Genomic DNA, 19,583 nt, shown 5'->3' on the forward strand with positions numbered 1-19,583 from the left:
ATAACACAGCAAAACGCATATCCCACTTTGAAAACTTGCAACTTAAACCCTATACTTCAGTCCCTCTGGGGTCTATCCTTGGCCCCTCCCCCCCTCCCCAATATACCAAATCTCTTTGCTAAAAATAGCCTATCTACAAGCTCACACTGATCATATTGTGACACGCTGTGAGCTTGTGGATCTGCAATGTTCACCCCCAGAATAAGGACTCTAGGGTTCATGTGGAAAAGAAAAACAGACACGCAAAAGCATTTATAAAGGCTTGTAGTCCAACTTTGACTCCAGTTTCTTGGAATCTGCCACCTTGCGCACAGCTTTCATAAAGTCCTCCTGCGTGACATACTCACGGTCCGCACGGATGGCAAACAAACCTACAGACAAACACAAAGTCAACATAAACTAACTAAGAGACATCTGTGTAGGGGTCAACAGATGATGGGGACAAATTATTGATGAATGATTAATAAGAATCGATTTGGGGTCATGGACAGTACAAGCTCAACATGCCTCATCAAGCTTGTAGATTGGCTATATTCGTGTGACACTGTTGTATGCTGAAGTATGAAACAGTGTGTAAGTGGTTACATTTAGTTTATTTAAACTAAATTTGTTGATAGTAATTTTATTTTTTTTAAGTAATCGATAGAATACTAAAAATGTGCACCCTGCATCTGTGGATAAAATCTTGAATGGGTAAATATTCATTCAGTCAAATCCCCTATGGCTAGGGATATGTTACTGTAACTAATTTGGTAATACCAGGAATTATTTTGTTAGTTATATTGTAATCACTATTAAAGGTGAATTCCTAGCTGTTTTCTTACCGTAAAATTATTAACATAACATATGAAAATAACTATATCTGCACCTACCGATCCACTTGGGGACTTCAAGATCCAAGGTGGTTAAGTTAGAACAAGCTAAAACTATCAATATGTTATAATATTAATACGTATAATTTGTTAAACTCTTAATTATTTAGCAAATCACAAGTGATGTATATTTTTATTTTCACATCCTCACTTCCCAGTTGTTTATTCAACTCGAGGTTCAAGGTTGTGCTTTATTGTTACATCTTGTGTACAGGTACGTAAGAGAAACTGTGGGCACACCTGAACAAACTAGTGGGGAAATGCTGTATTTGTGATACAACAAGGTCGTATCACATTCTGTGTTTATACATGTCACACGCAGAATTAAATATAAGTAATATATGCCATATTGTTTTAAACATTATGTAGAAAGGATCTAGGCTATTTGGTTAATTAAAATACTGGTGCAGTTAAGGCTACAATTTATTTTGTTGACCTTAGTGATGAATACAAGCAGCATGCCATCATGTTTATTAGACCATCTCGGGCAAAAGTAATTTTGTTCCTGCACAAAGTGCAATAAAAACATTTTAGTTTATTTATCTAAGAAATTGTCTCTTGAATTAAATAAGTTGATTTAGTAATGGTTTCAGATTTGTTTTGAAGAACAATCCCAACCCTACCTGCTTCTGTGCACACATTCCTTAGATCGGCTCCATTGAATCCATCAGACAGCTTCACGATGGCTTCATAATCTGATGAGACAGTAATAATGAACAATGTGTTTAAAAGCAGACTAATGGTCTACATCAGGCCTCCGCCCCCCCACCCTTATCTTAATTGCTGATTAACCATCATAAACTCAATTAATGATTTAATTGTGTTTTTGGCATTGTACAATAAACATAAATTCAAAAGGCTATTACAGTGCCAAATGAGTTTTGGCTATTTTTATACAGATGAAAACTATTCTAGAGATATGCCAAATAATTGTGATTAGCTCAAATAATTGCGACATAGCAAATTTGTAATAATTTTGACAGGCCTAACACTGAGTACAATGTCTTATTGTGGAAAGAGATGAGCTATGTAGCGTTTTAACAAACCTATTTCTCCATGTTTAGTGATTGGACTCGCGTGGATCTTCAGAATGTCTAGACGAGCTTGCTCATTGGGCAGCTCGATATCTGTACAAACAGAAGAAAGTTATTTTAGTCTGTCTTAATGACAACTCAGTGGTACAATGAGTGTTCATAAAAATATCACTATAACAGACAGGTGCCCAGGCGGTGGCGTAACCGTCTGGGCACCCCGACTGGTAATCCAGTCGCAGTGTGCCGCGGGTTCGACTCCCGAGCCCGACACGGCCTTTACTGCATGTCTTCCCCCATCTCTCTCCCGTTTCCTGTCAGCCTACTGTCTGTCCCTTCAAAAAAACCAATAAAAGGCGTAAGCCGCAAAAAAAAAAATCTTTAAAAAAAAAACTATAACAGACAGGTGCACAGCATCTTGTGAGGTGCCAGTCAACGGGAAAAATACTAGAAAAGGAACAAATGTATAGACGCACACTCGTAGCTGCCAAATGCTGTTTATTGTACAGAGAAAACAAAAGACAAAACATCACCTAAAATCGGAAAAGACAAAATGCAAGAAAACGACAAGAAAAACACAGTAAATTTAGATAGGTATAGCATGAACCCAGCATATATCATTTGGGCAATATATAAATATGTATGGACATCTTTCAGCATGGAAACGATTATGCTAAATATCCTAGAGGGGAGCGGTGAGCTTACGGATTTTGCGGTCCAGCCTGCCAGGACGCAGCAGAGCGGGATCCAATGTGTCAGGTCTGTTAGTGGCCATGATCATCTTTACTCTGTGCAGGGTGTCGAAACCGTCCATCTGGTTCAGCAGCTGAGGATCACACAGAGGATTCAAATGAGTCAAGTTAAAGTTGAATACATGTTTATGGTTAGGGCTGCAAGATTGTTGCATATCATAGCTGTTGGGCAGAAACGTATGATCTCCATATTTCATATTTTCTATATTTTTTCATGAATGAATGTCCTCATAGTTTATACCTTTGAATGCCAGTGTCGTGCAAAAGTAACAAAAATAGCAGATCTACAATGTAATTTTTACAATTCGTTTTAAATGTTTGGAAATGTTTTTAAAAGGACGAAAATACATCGCATGGATGCAACTGGGACGTATCCTCAGTGATGTATCCCAAGGTCATCAAGGTTTCGGGTCTCGCGAACATTATACCCCTCACTCGGGTGACCCAGCCGGGGTGATCAAGTCCCGACTTGCGTCCTAGTAGCTACCCTCGATCAGACCCACTAGGGAAAGACCAGGGCCACACAATCCGTTGGAACCACTTCGGAACTACTATGCCGGGACTGAGAGGTACTATTCTGCCATGTGGAGGGACTAGGCTCTGTGGGTTGACTCCTGTCCGGGCCCCTCCTACGTCTCACCAGGTCCACTCCTGCTCTCACCAGGAGTACAGCTAGGACCTGTGTGTTGCACCAGACACTTCATTCAGGAGTGGTGAATTCTTGAGCCGCAATGGTTCTGCAGGCTCCACCGCTGGGCAACGGTAGTACTGCAGGCTACACTTGCGGCTCGAATGGCCCTCCTAAAGGCCTCACAGAAGATTTTTGGGCTTCCTCCTCACAGAGGATGCAGGCTGGGGCGCTAACCCATACTGCTCCTGAGGTGCCGTCTACAAATAATAATAATAGGAATGCCAGGTTCAAAGTGGTTACTGATGACTAAGAACTGTTCTCCCTCAAGCTGTCTAGTAAATGGAAGTGAGTACCTCCATAAGAGTCCTCTGAATCTCTCTGTCTGCTGAAGTTCCCTCTGAGAAACGACGGCCACCTGAAATACATGAAGGAACAAACACATTAATATTGATCACACATTCATTTGACCTTCAAGGGATTTACCATTTAGCAGAGCAGACCTGAACACTGACTGCAAGTCTGCAACCATAAAATAAACTTCAATTCCACAAGCAAACAGCTGTGAGATCAATCAAGGACAGAGCCAGTGACCTGACAATACTATATAGAGCTGGAAGATGATATTGGAAGATGAAATAAATCCAAGTGAAAAAATAACTATTGAGGAGAGAAACTGAAGGATTGATTCACTTCACACAGCCTGACAGAAGAGCAAAGATTGATGGTAATCATTCACTTGACTCAACACACACAATATATATACAGTATATATATATATATTAACCAGTAAGACGCGCAAACGCGGGAAGCGAACACAGCTCGTACATATTTGGTTTTTTTTAAGATTTATTTTTAAGTTATTTTTTTAAGTTAAGTTATTTTTAAGTTAAGTTTTTAACTTAGCCATAACCATATAAGGAGTCCCCAAAGCAGCTATACGTCCAAATATGGAGTGTGTTGCATCAATCACAAACAAATCACTCAGCTCCATATATGGGCACAAAGGGGGGACACACAGACACACAGACACACACATGATCTGCTAGGTCTCATAGTAAGTGCTCAATGCGTTCGCAATTAGGGCATTAAGCAACTAGTCGACTAGTAAATCCACTATTCAAGATCAGGTAGATTATAGTTATAGTCAGAGGCGGAGCTACCGGGGGGGGGGGGGGGGGGGAACACAAAGATGAGTAGCCTATTTATTTTTTAACGAGCAGCACCCCTCTCTCTCTCTCTCCCTCTAGCATGTGTGCGCGCTGCTGCACAATGTCTGACTGTGACACAGACGCAGTCAATAATATATAGCATAAATAATAGGCCAAATATAACACTTTCCCTCTATCTGTGACTGTGATCAGCTCCTCACACATAACTCCTCTCTCGTGCATGCACGCCTGCTCAATCTCAGCAACTGTTTGCGTAAATGTATAATTCTTTTCTGGGGGGGGGTTGTAGTGTTGTTGGGAGTCAGGTTCGGTGAGGCCCGGTCGTGCGGTCTTCCCCCCGGCCCGGTACAAAGTTGTTCCCCCTGGTTATAGTCAGTCACCAATGTACACAGTTTTTTAATGTACAAATATTTATTTCCAAAGAATAGGTAGTTAAACAACTAGTCGACTAGTAAAAATGACTAGAAGTGAATGCCCCAATATATTAGAAACACTGCATTGTAGTTTGTATGCCTCCACAAACCAGTTTCAGTTTACAATACATCCATGTGTGTCAAATAATATTGAGACAATTTAATGTCTCAGGAATTTAATAAAGGTTCTATATTTTGTAGGAAAATGTAAGCCATCACTATTTTGATATGTATTTGGTGAGGTTGACCTACTGTACATTAGTTAATCTGTGGATGTTTGTGCCTAATTAAATAAAATTTCCCTACAAGCGTTCCTGAGACAACGCCTCCATGAATGGGATCACAGTGCTCTTCATTTTATTCAATTTGACATTTGTGTGAAATCCTGTCATAATTCACAGTGACCTTGACCAACACATTTTAATGAGTTCATCCTTGAGTCCAAGTGGATGTTTGTGCCAGATGTAATGAAATTCCCTCAAGGTGAACAAGCAGACGGTGGGATGGAACACCAGAAAACGTAATGCCTCAGGCCACGGCTGTTGCCCAACGCAGTCGCTGACAGAGACATAAAATTCAGATCCATCTGAACTGAGTGCGGCTGTACTGTACTCGTGCTGTAGTACAATACTGTACAAGCCATCCTCCCTGGCCTGTGTGTGTGTGTGTGTGTGTGTGTGTCTGTGTGTCTGTGTGTCTGTGTGACTGTGTGTGTACGGCTGCGCAAAAGTGACACTTGGTGGTCAACAAACGCTATTTCCGTACTCAGACGGACAGACAGACACAGAGACACACATAGCGGTGGGAGTGGCTATCACCACTCAAAAAGCAGTACATAGAACTGTGGGGACAGAAACATTAAATGTAATGCCTTGCAAACAGCAAATAAATAAATAACACATCCATGGCTTGTTTAATTTTAGTTTCACAGTGATACGATAAATCAACCAAAACAAAACGAACAGAGAAATGAACAGAGAAATTCCTAATTTCTGCTGGTGATGCGAATGAAGAAAATAAGCCTTCTAAAACATCATGACTTCAAAGCAATCCAAGTGAAATAACTCACCAATGGCATCGATCTCATCCATGAAGATGATGCAGGGCTGGTGGTCTCTGGCGTAGTTGAACATCTCTCTAATCAACCGTGCACTCTCACCAATGTACTTATCCACAATGGAGCTGGACACCACCTGTATAACACACACACACACACACACACACAAAACTTTAACAGGACATTTCGATACACTATAGCAGCGGTTCCCAAGCCTTCTTGGCCATGCACACCCCGTTATCTCCCGACCTGGCTGATGCACCCCCCAGATGGAAATATAAATTACATAAGTTATATAGTTTGGGAACCACTGCATTATAGGATTTAAAATCCAGGCATTTAGCAGGTGCTCTTATTCAGAGTGACATACAAAGTGCAAAAGTAAACAACATCATGTACCCTTATGGTAAATGGTCATGTAAGTCGAAAAGAACGACATTGAACAATGTAGTGCATCAACACTAACACTAATATATGTGTAAACATGGTTATGCTCTTCACCTTTAGAAAATTGACGTCCAGTTGACTGGCGACAGCTCTGGCTAGAAGAGTCTTCCCAGTGCCTATGGAAAGAATTGTTTGATACCATGAGAAAGGACAGAAGGAACTTTTACCTTTGCTGTGCTACTCTAAAACCACTAAAGAGAATGAAACCAATAATGTAGGCAGTACTAGGGTAGTAGGGTTTTACTCAACAATCTCACCTGGTGGTCCATAGAGCAGACAGCCCTTTGGAGGGATGATTCCCACTCGCAGGAACAGCTCTGGGTTGGTTAGCGGCAGTTCAATCACCTAACACGGAAATTAAGATTATTGTTCAACATGTTTGGCAGGACAAGTTCTCTTAGATCAGCGGTCCCCAAACTTTTTGGGCCGTGCAGCAGTGTGCACCACCTGTTACCCCCCGGCCTAGCTGACGCACGCCCCAACACTAGAAGTCTCGTTGCATTTGGTCGAAAATGATAAATGTTTTAATATGACGATGGCAAATAATCACAGAATGTCACTACACTGAGAGACATGCAGCTGCTCTATACAGGTACATCTCCTTACAACAGTGTTTACCAGATTTTGCCGTTTGTAAACTTTGTGCTAAATAACACCATAAAACCGCCATTACCCTTTTCATGTCACGCACCCCCGGCCTAGACTCTAGGGGGTGTGTGACATGAAAAGGGTAATGGCACCCTTTGGGCCTAGAAGGTGTTCGCGCACCACAAGGGGACAAGGGGTGCACGCACCAGTTTGGGAACCCCTGTCTTAGATATACAACTTGCCCCAGTATACAGTTGTCTAATGGCTCAGATTTGAGCCAATCTCTGAACTCAGGGGGCTTCAACAGGGGGCCGGGGATTTACTACAGGGGGAGTGCCAAATATTTGTGTCATGAATTAGGAACTTTCTTTTTTAAATTAACCACTTAAACCCTAGCATCTCTATTCTGAGGGTGAAATATTTTCGGCAAGGTTTTGAGGGTTTAAAACACATACTGTATTAACACGAATCCAACACAACACTACATAGTGCTGTCAAACAAGACTATGAAGCCATCTATGAAATCTATGAAAAAAAACACAATTTTATACAATATGTAATGGGGGTGTAGTGGCGCTGCTTCATCTCTGTCGACTCTCAGCTAAGGGGTCCTTTGACGGAAAAACATTTAAGAGCCTTGCTCTAAACTCATCTACTTGATGACACACCTCTCGGAGCTCACGGATCTGTTCAGAGAGGCCTCCGATCTCTGAATACGAGACACTGCCAGGGTCCTCATGAGACATGTTGTATACCAGGGGGTCGACCTCTCTGGGCAGGTACCTGGGGGAATAAGAGGGAACACATTTTATGAACACGGAAATCACAAATAGCACATGAAGAGTTTCATACAATCACGTAACGTTGCATACGAGACAAGACAAACCCCTTGGACAGATCTTGCAAGCTGTTGGTTAACCAATTTCAACGTGGCGTCTCCCATTTGGCCCATGTCATTACTAGCAAAACAGATCTACAAGCTCAAAACGCACCATGATGCAAACGTGATCATGTTTGCTATTCAACATACAACAAAGTATAGAGAGCTTAAATGGTTAATCATCTTATAAGTCATCTAATCATTAGAGAATGCTACTATATAATCAACCACTTTAACATAATGTTAAACAACAATGGAACGTGTCGGGGAAGAGAGAAGCCCACAAAATACTTTCTTCCAGTACCATGTTTCTCTCACTAATTAACTACTACTGGTGTTGGGTAGGAATGTTATTGTTGTAAGTAGGGGTGTGCTGAAATATCGATGTTGTGATATCTCGATGCTTCCTCCCGCGATATGCCGCCGGCAAATATCGATAAAATCCGGGAGGAAAAACGGGTCGCGGAGCGTCCGTAACGGGGGATAATTCCAGGAGGAAAAACGGGTTGCGTGTCGTCCGTAAAACATGACAAAGTTACTAGTAGACTTGTAGCCTTTTATTCATAAAAAGCAGATCTGCTAGCAACATGGGGCTGCTGTCTGCGGTCACAGCAGCCCCATGTTGATAGCAGATCTACCTTTTATGAAACAAACGAGCTCTCTCTCTCTCTCTCATTGTGAATGTACCCCGTTAGAGTTAGATCACTGCAGTGTTGCACTGTTCATATAAGTTGCTTTGATATTATAGGAAATAGCCTACCATATAATTTATTTTATTTGTCATTAGCCTAACTGTAGGACAAGATACAGATATTTGAATGTGCAATAAATAGGCTGGACTACAGTACTGTTGTAGTACTGTATGTCTCAGTTAAAGTTAGCCATATATTTGTGACCAGATTTGACTGAGGGACTGCCATTGGATTTGTTTTCATGTCATATGAAAGCAGGGAATCATAGCTTCAAATTGACATTGGTTGTTCAAGTTAAATTGATGTGTTGATGTTATTACCATAAGTAATATTGTTATAAAAAAGTGACCAGTGAGCACCTGCAACTGCAACCTGCAACTTTTTTACTGGGTTCTAACTGACACAAATGTGATTTATTCATTATGATCAGTTTGAAAAGTAGAAATATACTGTAGGCCTCCTTCTTATAGCTGCCTCCTTCCAATATAAGACCGCTATCAGAATGTGTTGAGACAAATAAAAGCCTGGATTAAAAATTGAGGATTTACGGTAGTAATTTCTGATTATTGCCTTTTATTTTTATTTATTTTCATTTTCAGTTGTACATTGATGAAATCTCTTGCAAATCTCGCAACTATCGCGGTAATATCATTATCGTGGGCCTAATATTGCCACATATATCATATCGTGAGGTACCCATATCGTCCCACCCCTAGATCATCATCACCTTTATTTTTCCTCGGAAATACAGTTGAGCGCAAGCCCTCACTTTCAATGTAGCCAAGGTTGTTGTAAGTGCACAGTGAGTCTTGTATAGAACAGAAGAGGGTAAAAGTAAGAAATAAGAAAACTACAATAGTCTCACACATCACTTTGTGGCTCAACCTACAAGCAATGACAATTCAAAGCAATTTTAGGTTCCCATTTCCCAATGGGCAAGAATTAGTAGAAACGGGTCACATTAGTGTTGCCCTCGCCCCACCTACCTCATTATAGTGAGTGTAGTCATATCCAGTGCCACTCTGGTGCCTGGCTTGAGCTGTGACTTATCCAGCTGTGAAGAAAAGTATATCAGATCCAATACAGCATCATTAAAATGTACCTTGAGTATTGCAACAGGAACACTTTGCAAACAAACAGTTTTCTCAAGAACAAAAACAACCAACACCTTCCATTAACCTACGCACCTGTCTGCGACATCCAACCACATACCGAGGTCCATTTGTAGCCTTGACAATGACTGTAAAGAGAACCATTACAAATTAAAAACAACTTTCAGACTTCCACTGAATTTACATTCAGTTTCAATCTGCAGAATGCAGTACAAGAGCACAGTGGTGAAGCTCAGGACTCTTTTACATTAGCATTCCCATTCAGTACGGTGCCGGGAGCAAATGGAAGGTATTTTTAACCTACCGTATTTTCCAACATCATATTGCAAATTTGAATGTACTGACATGGTCCTACAGATGTTTGTAGTAAAACCTGGCCAGTAAAATTATATTACGATATGAAACACATTTTTTAATTGGGAAACACCTTCCAATTTGCAAAACGTTACAAAATACCTATATACAGTACCACCACCAGCCCAACTCCAGGATGAAAACGCTGTCCGAGTTGAGGTGACAGATGGGACTAAGTGAATCCAAACTCAAACATTTTAATCTTTAAAAAGGTTGCAAAACGTTAATTTTTATTAACTTACATTTCTCCTCAGTCAGTTGTTTCAGCACTTCTCCAACAATCTACAAGACAGAGGACAATGTCAGAGGAGGTACTGTCAGTGATCAAATAGGAGTCATCTGTCTTTGTTCATAGTGAGGCTTACCTGTCCGACACTTTGCAGAGCTTTCAGGTCATTCTCTGACTTCTCATACTGCTTGGTCTGTTCTCTGAGCTGCTCTCGCACTGTAAACACAATTTTAACATTGATGCTGTTTATGCTTATTTTATTTGACAAGGACATCAACAACAATCTAAAAAACTATCAAATTAAACAGCACTATGATCACACAATGTATTGTGTGTCTATTAACCATCCCTGCTTTAAATTAACACTCAAATACATTTAAAACTAAAACATTCCAAAGACCAATAATTCAACAAACCATGATCCAAACATTGCATTACCCAATCATTTAACAGAAATAATATGTCAGAAAAGGAATAAGAAGAAGCAATGCTTACTGCCTCAGGGCTACTTGAGGGGGTTCTAATGGACAAAACCGAACAAATTGACCGAATGCCATTAGTATTCTCTGCTTGAAGACAAAACGTTTGAAAACCACTATAAAACCACATCATTATCAAATCAACACTGCACTTGTCATCGTTAGCATTAAGCTAGCCGGTTCGGTTCCCGTCCATCCATTCATTGTCTATGGAGATGCCCACTGCATGACAAAGCACTAGCTAGCTAACTAGTAACTACACGGCTAGCTGATAACGCACAGTCAGCACTTCTGAACAAATAAAGAAGTTCGTTTTATTATCAGAACACAGGAGGTCTGCATTGTTAGTTTCTTACGTTCTTTTAACCGCCCGTCAATTTCTTTATGTTCCAGTAATTTCTTCCTGTAGTCTTGAAGTCCCTTCTCTCTGCCGTCCTCCATGATGCCGCACTGAATGACGGGAAAAGACGTCACACGTGTTTTGCTTCAAGTCTCCGCCCACGTTGTTTACAATTTTGACAGACATGTAGGCAGGGTGACCACATGGAGCCATCTCGGGGGTGACCGTGACCATGATGTCCCTCTTTGCGTGGGACAGTCCCTGGCTCATTTCCAATACTTTTCAGCTGTGCCACAAATTGAGACCCTGTCCCACAACTGGCATTTACAAAATAATGCTAATAGCTAATAGTTGGCTTTCTGTTGTAAAGCTCTCTCATTCTCTCTTTTCCTGCAAGATGTGTTTTTTTTTTATATTTTTACCCCACGATTTTGTAACCCATTTTTCACCCCTGTGTCAATTATTTAATGTGATCCTGGGCTCTACACACCCTCCACCAACCTAGTAGTCCCCATATATGGGGGACAAGGGGAGAGCAACGGACTTGAACTCATGCTTCCTTCATGCCTGAGTGTCCAAGTTGCTCCTTTACACCTGACAGGGGGGAGTTTCCCTGGTTGGACAGATGCAGGTGGTGGTAAGGTAACATACTTTTGAGTTGACTCACACTGTCACACATTCTGTAGGCTCTTGTATGTGGTACAGGTATCACGTACAATACGACACATCTCCTACAACATATTCATTAACATGTCATCCCAACAATTAAAATATATATATTCAAACACATTTAAGATTAGATTGTGAATATTAAAAAAGAAGAAACTATGGACAATATTTTGTTTAGACATCTTGCCACGGACATGTTTTTTTGTTTTGTTTGTCCATGTACGGATATGTTGATGACCCCTGATCTGCACATACAAACAATGTTCACTGGATCAGTGGAACTCTTGTTATGCTTGTGTCGTGGAGCATTTGCTATAACAAAATATAGATAGACCCCAGTAGTGTCATTGCTGTAGTGTAACTTGTTATCTGGAATGTGGTGCTGTTTCTGCAGCTGGGTAAACTATGCGTAGCATAATATGCTATTATAGTATAATGGATGCCTTTATAGCCCCCCACCCAAAATCAGTACCAGCCCCCACTGTATATTAGCCAATATGCACCATGAGACTGTAATCCAAAACGCAACCACATTGTCATATCCATATTAAGTGGTCAAGTACCATGATGCCAGGGACATACACGATAAACAACTGGTGACTGTTGAAGAAAACAAACTAGAAGTGAAAATGTCATGGTATCCTCTAGTCTAGTGTCTCAATTTCTTTAGAACCCGTCCTGAATTGTTGTCCCAAGAGGGTCTATTTCTAAAAATTCCATGTGTTAAACAAAACAAAATATTGTTTATTACTTGATGAATCAAATACATACAGTAGAACCACAAACAAGCCCTCAGGGTTTTTTGTGTTATCATTGTAGCATTACTGCTGTAACTGTACCTGCTGTACCGTGCAATTCATTAATAAAGTATTCAATCAACCAATCAAAGTCCTATTATAGCCTTGATTTTTATGTAACATTTGAGTTATCTTTATCCTTGAAGGAACCAAAGTCAACAGGCCATTTTCAAAATTACATTCCATTTTAATCTGTCTCTTTAAAACATCTACAGTATTATATGCAGTTATGCACGTTGTAAATGAAGGTGAGACTACTGCCTTTTATGTAGACTTCCCATACCCTTCAAACCCTAAACACCTGTCATGTAATACAGCTGGATAATGATTTCGTTTTTGTGTGCAACAATCAAAGAAACCCAGTAAATAAAGATAAATAGTATACTTTTCAAGAAGCAGGATTACAGTTATAGCTAATGACTATTTTATAAATGCCTAACAGTAGGATCAATTTACTTCTATATATTTTTTTAAATATATTGTTTTGGCTAGTAGGTAGAGAGGAAACGGGGAGAGAGATGGACAAACACACACACACACACACACACACACACACACACACACACTCAATTGACATTTTAAACCAAGCTTATAATCGAGTTGTTTTGTAGATTGAAATCCAACAAAGCAAGCCAGTTTCTTCCTCATGTTTGTGAGTTGTGACCAAAACGCTGCCTATTAAATCTCTATTGAGGCAGTGCAGTGTGCGCATTCCATAAACTAAGTTGGCATAGTTACATATGAATGGTTCTTAATATGTAGACCTCACAGTACATACAGGGATTATATGTATGACATGGAATCCAGGGGTCATTAAATTATATATTCTCTTATTGTCTTTTGTCCTGCTGACCATGTTCATATTATTATCCACCACCTATACCACAACTAAGAATGTGCACTGGATAATTGTATGTGCTTCTATATTGCCCTTTCAAATCATTTCTCATTATGTAGTAATCCATGCATACTGTTGTTTCATAACAAACATAAAAAATGTAATCTAATATAGTACCTAATGCAATCTAAGCTCACACTCACAAGTCACAACAAGCCATCACACCATGCCACCTTGTGAGCCTGTGGATTGCCAATCTTTGCTATTTGTCATACAACATAAGCTTAGGTGGTTAAACCACTGGTCAGTGGTTAAATTATTCATTGCACCAACAGAACCAAGAGGGCTGCATTCTGAATAGGTTATGCATGGCTTCCAGAACAAAACCAACAATCTCCTCAAATTTCTGCCATTTCAGGGCAGATCAGTGTTGAATTAAGCAGACCAGATTACACACAAAAATTGGGTCCTCCTGTGTTAATGTTTATAGACCCGGAGGATTGTACATTGTAATGTAGACATCATGACAAAAGAGATTTTGAAAAAGTATTTTATCAAATATATTTAAATCTAATCATCAAAGACTATGAATATAGACTACATTCTAATTATTATTGGTTTGTTGCGTTGTTGGTTCTGTCATTGTCAACGTTCCTGTACCCTAGCAACAACATGGCGTCCTTACACACTTCCTGTATCTGTTTGACCTTGTCATGGGCCAGTGTGGAACGCCACTCCTGGGAGACGTCGGTAGCGCTCTGCGAGGTCACCGTATAGATCCAATCCTGCAGCGGCCCGGTCATTTCCAGACCGACAAACTCGAACATGGTCTTGATCTCCGTCAGTGGATCCTGCACAATGTCCTCGTAGCGCACCATCATGTAACGACCCTTCAGGAACTCTGGGGGTTCAAAGGTGGCCCTGTTGTGGATGCGCACGTGGCTGCGGCAAATCTCCTGCATGACGCTGTACTCCGTGTCCGCCAGGGAGGTGCCCCCCTGTTCCAGGATAACGGCGTTGTCTTCCATGAAGGCGTTGGCCGACTGCTCTCTCGACCGGACCACGGCACGCGGGTCCCTCACCATGTGAATGATTCGGAGGTCCAGTGCTGGGTCTTGGAGGAGTGGATAGAGCGACTCCAGCTCAAAGTAACGTACCTCTTTCAGCACCACGTGGCTGTAGGTGTGACAGGCCCAGACCGCCGCCTGCAGCCCCCTGACACTGGAACCGCACCGCTTACGACACTCTGTCTCGTTGCTGAACTGGTGCCGTGGCGTGAGAGAGCAGACCGGCGGGGAGCACAGAGCACGGCTGGTGCTCCACCTGAACAAGGTGGACACGTCATGCAGATCCGGCATATAGGCCTTCATCGTGGAGAAGTCACAGTGAAACACGCTCCGTATGAGGTCCCGCACCGCCATCCGGAGGGCCGTGGAGCCGGAATTATGCAACGTGGTCCACACGTGCCAGCCAGGCTCAATCAGATAGAAGACTGACGGATGCTGGCTGAACACCTGGCCCAGGAAAGAGGAGCCCGATCGCCATGACGATAGCAGCAGTACGTGAACCTTGCCCTTGATTGGTCTGGGGGTGTAGGGACCGAACTGAGGCGTGGGGCTGACAGTGACACTGAACTGATTGTGCCATTGGTAGAGCAGCACCACGGCCAGCAGGATCACCAGGACAGTGGTGCGAGGCCGAGGGCCCAGTCTGAGTCTACAGTGAAGCATGATGATCGCCGTGTGAATCTCGCTCTGTGGTACTGCTGTTGGTGCTTGGGCTGGATGGATTCCTCTCTGGTTCATCTGGGTTGGTGTCGGTCTCTCTCTCCCTCTGGAGCTGTATCAGCTCTAGACACAAAATGTACTCTTGTACTCTTGCAACAATAATGCGGCAAGTATTTAGGATAATGAGTCATTAATATACAACGTACTGTAAATGCACCACTTGGCCTAACCAGCTTCTTTTATTTTTTTTAAATTATATTGCGTTTGTGAACATTTTGAATTAATTAGTCTAGGCTGTCAAGAAATTACAGTAATTCAGAAAAATAGGTATAGGCACTGTAGGCTATTGAGTGGATTTTCACTAAACAATATGGGAGAATCCTAGATATTTAAACAGCATTTCTCTCACATTCTGGTTTTCCATTATCATTGGCTCAGTGGATGGCTTACCTTAATGCCGGTTTTGCCTGTCGACAGACCACACCATTCCAATGGAGAACCCTTCAAAATCCCTTGATGGGATCACTTGAGGTGAATCCTTAGATAGAACTGCAATCTCTAGTGTATGTTTGTGTACAAAGAGGACTTTTCTTTAAGCCATCGGTATACTATAGTGGCTGGCAGTGGGATGGGCGGGGCCCGGGGGACAGCAGGGATGCATCCATACAGAGGAGAGGGCGGAGCCGGTTAAACCAAGGGAGGAGTGGAGGCGTGAAATGAGGAGGGAGTGATTGATTGTGTCGAAGGCAGCAAGGTTCAGGTTGGCCTACGGCTGAATGCCAAGAAAACTGAAGTTATCAACTAAGTATAACATCCCTTTGGAACATCCACTTCTGACAACAACAGAAGGCACTGCTCTGAAGGAAGTCAAGCTGCACTCATGGGTCAACTCAACAGAGAAAGATCTTAAAGTGAGGAAGTGGAACTCAACAGAGCAAGATCTTAAAGTGAGGAAGTGGAACCTTGAAGCCAACCCTGCAGATGGGTGCTACACCAGAATGTTGTGTGCCGTACTTAACATCAGCAAGAGTACACATGTTACCAACAAGAATCTATATGATGAAAGTGCTGATTCCATTTGATGGACAGGAAGGAATGCATTTTGCTCTGGAAGGCATCCGAGGTGGCTTGTCATTGGCATGGAGGACAACATTCTACGTAATCTCAAACTCACAAGAGTTCACAGCCAGCCAAATTGTTAGCAAATCTGGGTGTGTCATAGTATAATTATAGGCTACGCTGTAATTATTACCGGTTACACCTTTACCAGGAATTACATTTTGGGCACGCAAGATGTCTCTCTTTTCTCATTGTATGGATGCGTTTGTCATCTTAAAGATACATTGTGGGCGTTTTCTCAGATCTTTCTGTGCAATCATCCCCACAACTCTAGAATCTGACCATACATTATTTATGACAGCAGTCATATTGTCAATATAGAAATGAAAGCTCAAACTGGCCAAATGTGCTCACATTGCTTAAAAAGCAAACTTTTTGCCATAACAGTCAGCTGTCACTGTAAAAATCACAGTAAAACTCATTTTTGGGTGGTGCATGTCCATTTTGGAAATATGTAAATTAGGGGTCCAGACACACCCAATCATAAAGATAAGTATTCCATTGAGTTTCTCATGCTCACAAATTATGAAATAGACACCAAGTTTACATTTATATCCCATCTGGTTCAAAAGTTATCCCCAAAGCTACTTTCTGATATAGGGGCCAATATTGGATTTCCATGCAGCAAGTTGACCGGGTTGTCCATATAGGTTGTGTTCCTACTGAGTAATAGATATTATTTCAGGTGGCCAACCTTTCATAGCAGGGCAAATGCAGAAATTTAAAAAAGTGTATTTTGCATTTTTACATGTAAAATGCGAAATACCCACCCATACAATCAGCTCCATTGGAGCTTGCCCCCCAAAAAGTAGATTTAACCACTGCAATCTTGATTTTAGGTCATCTAGGAGGCGAGATATTGAGAAATTATTTTTGTAAAGTAGCCATTTTTAAAGATCCAATATGTCTGCTATACCGACCTCGGAAAAAATGGCAACAAACATTTTCTGATTTGTTAGGCTATAAGGTTTCCAAAAATATATAGTTTTAAAAATCTTCGTTTTCATCCTACGAACTTACATAAGGAACATGACTATTACAAGAAAAGGATGCCTATCCTATTGTCACCACTACTGGGAGGGTTAGGATTGAAGATTAACCATCAATCATACCTTTCATACCCGTCAGACTGAGCTCCAGTTATTTCTTCTGCAAATCACAGAATATACAGCATGGTAAAATAGTAGGCATGACTGCCAATTCAACAGAAACTGAGAAACAATATGTAGCCTACATTATTATTAATAAAGACACAACATTTAGGTCCACTCCAATGTGCAAAACCTCATGTTTAGGAAAGTGGGCTATCTTGCTGAAACCACAGTCATTTTAAATATAAATTAATATTTTGCAAGAATCCAAATGGCTGACCGTGTCCCTTGGTACAGTATTTCCTCATTATTAAGATATGCCAGGATGCTATAAATAAATATAAAAAATAAACTGGATCATGAGATGGTCTGACCGGGTCATGAATAAAGAGTAACTGACATTAATGGGGGATTATTCATTATGTATTATTGTATATACTGGGTCCTGACTTCATGGTCAAGCATAAACCTACAGTATGAAATGAATCTGATACACAAACAAGGGAACATTGAAAGTGGACAGGTCTATGTATGTATTATTTAACATCTACTTGCCTGTAGGCAACAAAAGATTTATAAATTAGCACAAATTAGCACAAATAAAACATGGTGACAAATTGGTCAATTCTAAATTGCATGTATTTACAACATTGTACCTTAATTCCTTAGGTCTGTTCTATTCAGCCTGTATACATACCAATAAAGATACATGTTATTTATCAGCCCTTGGTTTACAATCAATCAATCAATCAATCAATAGCTCATTCAGAATGGAGCTACTTCTAGCAATAATTAAAATGAACTGAAGTTAACACATTATGCATTCTCAGATCTCTGCACTGGCTTACAGTGAGTCACAGAATAGTTTTTAATCATTTCATTTTCAGAGCCTATAAATCCTTTTATGATTTATGCACTTTAAACAATATGGTTACTTGGTTGGTGCTCGTATTTGGAAAGCTTGGGATAAAATAGGCCTATTACAGAAAATAATGTTATACTTGCACAGAATATAGCCAAAAACGTAAATCTTGTCCCCATGCACACGTCTCATATTTGCCATTGACAATGAAAGGAGAAATTAGGTTAAATGTTCGCCAAATATGACGTAAATTTAACCAACCAATCACATGCAGTTGTTCATGAGATGATGTATGATGGTGTATAATGATAAGAGCACCCCTCACTTGGGTGTGATTTGAAAGTGCATGCTTTCAAGTGGGCCCTGATCCAGAAAAGGTTGAGAACCAGTCCCACCCTGCCACCTAGTGACCAAAATGTATTTTGGCATGAAACCAAGATTAACCACATTACACTGTTCAAAAGGGAAAACATGAATGAATAAATGACAATTACCCTCAAAACAGTGAAACAAAAATAATGCTGCACTAATGTGATTGCACCTTAGTGGGCATCACACTAGCATAAGTGAGTATTGGTCAAGGTTACCCACTGAGCCAAATAGTACTTAGCCAATCAAGCAAAGAATAGCCAATCAGCTCTCACTGCATGTCACATTGTGATGCATTACATTTTTTGCAACATTTGGAATTTATAGCCTAGATTGACATGCAGAAAATATGGTCGCCAGACTGAAACTGGTTAAAAGGTGAAACAAACAGATTGAGAAGGGGTCTTTTGGCCACTTCCTCTCATGGATTTAATTCATAGCCTACTTGCATAGTAACTCGCACAGTTCCTATAAGATCTTGTTAACCCACAAAGCATATTTTCTCCCATTCTCTCTCTGGCAGTTAATACAGGGTGATTTTCACTGCGTTGATGAATAGGTACGATGGTGGAAAGACATCAGCGATGGGAAATGTGGAGAGAAGGTCAGTAGACTAATTTCAATTACATACTTGGGTTTCAACATATATAAATGTTGTGGGTCGAACAAAAGTGGTGAAAGGAAACTTCTCAAACCTGTTTATCTTACCACCCACCCATGTCCCAGGAACTGGGAAAATGAGTTAAAACAAACATCCCAGTCATCCATAAAGTCATCCTTACAAGTATAAGTAATGGGCTGCCAGGAAGACCATCTGTGTCACATCACATAAACACTTGAATCAGTTGATACTCCAGTAAGCTGCTGGGGTTTGGCTAAGACCTTGTTCTCATCCAACCTCCAGCTCTCTGAGCCTGGGAACAGAGCTAGTAGGATGTTGCCTCTTCACCCAGACAAGATAGCAAGAGGACTGACGTCCTGATGATGCAAACCGTCTTGCACTGGACATTATGCAACACTGCTCCCTCAGTAGCCACTTTCAGCCTGGCTTCTCTATTTTGGGCA

The 19,583-nt window shown here is 41.0% G+C and overlaps 2 protein-coding genes across 2 annotated transcripts; both read right to left on the reverse strand.

Moving 5' to 3' along the window:
- Positions 1–101: 101 nt before the first annotated feature.
- LOC308334257 (26S proteasome regulatory subunit 10B-like) lies at positions 102–11,177 on the reverse strand. Its single transcript, XM_080790908.1, has 14 exons — positions 11,063–11,177; positions 10,364–10,443; positions 10,241–10,280; positions 9,720–9,772; positions 9,519–9,586; positions 7,629–7,743; positions 6,630–6,717; positions 6,427–6,488; positions 5,938–6,061; positions 3,640–3,701; positions 2,609–2,729; positions 1,919–1,999; positions 1,496–1,567; positions 102–371 (listed from the first exon to the last, which is right to left on the reverse strand). Exons 1-14 carry the CDS (start codon positions 11,145–11,147, stop codon positions 253–255), a joined length of 1,170 nt encoding a protein of 389 aa, XP_080647034.1. The 5' UTR covers positions 11,148–11,177; the 3' UTR covers positions 102–252.
- A 2,707-nt stretch (positions 11,178–13,884) lies between these two features.
- On the reverse strand, positions 13,885–15,653 carry LOC308334022 (carbohydrate sulfotransferase 5-like). The gene is made up of 2 exons (XM_080790594.1): positions 15,528–15,653; positions 13,885–15,200 (listed from the first exon to the last, which is right to left on the reverse strand). The coding sequence occupies exon 2, from the start codon at positions 15,153–15,155 to the stop codon at positions 13,962–13,964; it is 1,194 nt and encodes a 397-aa protein (XP_080646720.1). The 5' UTR covers positions 15,156–15,200; positions 15,528–15,653; the 3' UTR covers positions 13,885–13,961.
- Positions 15,654–19,583: the final 3,930 nt, after the last annotated feature.

The sequence above is a fragment of the Protomyctophum bolini genome (genome assembly GCF_963924005.1).
Source record: "Protomyctophum bolini genome assembly, chromosome: 19".
Classification (NCBI taxonomy): domain Eukaryota; kingdom Metazoa; phylum Chordata; class Actinopteri; order Myctophiformes; family Myctophidae; genus Protomyctophum; species Protomyctophum bolini.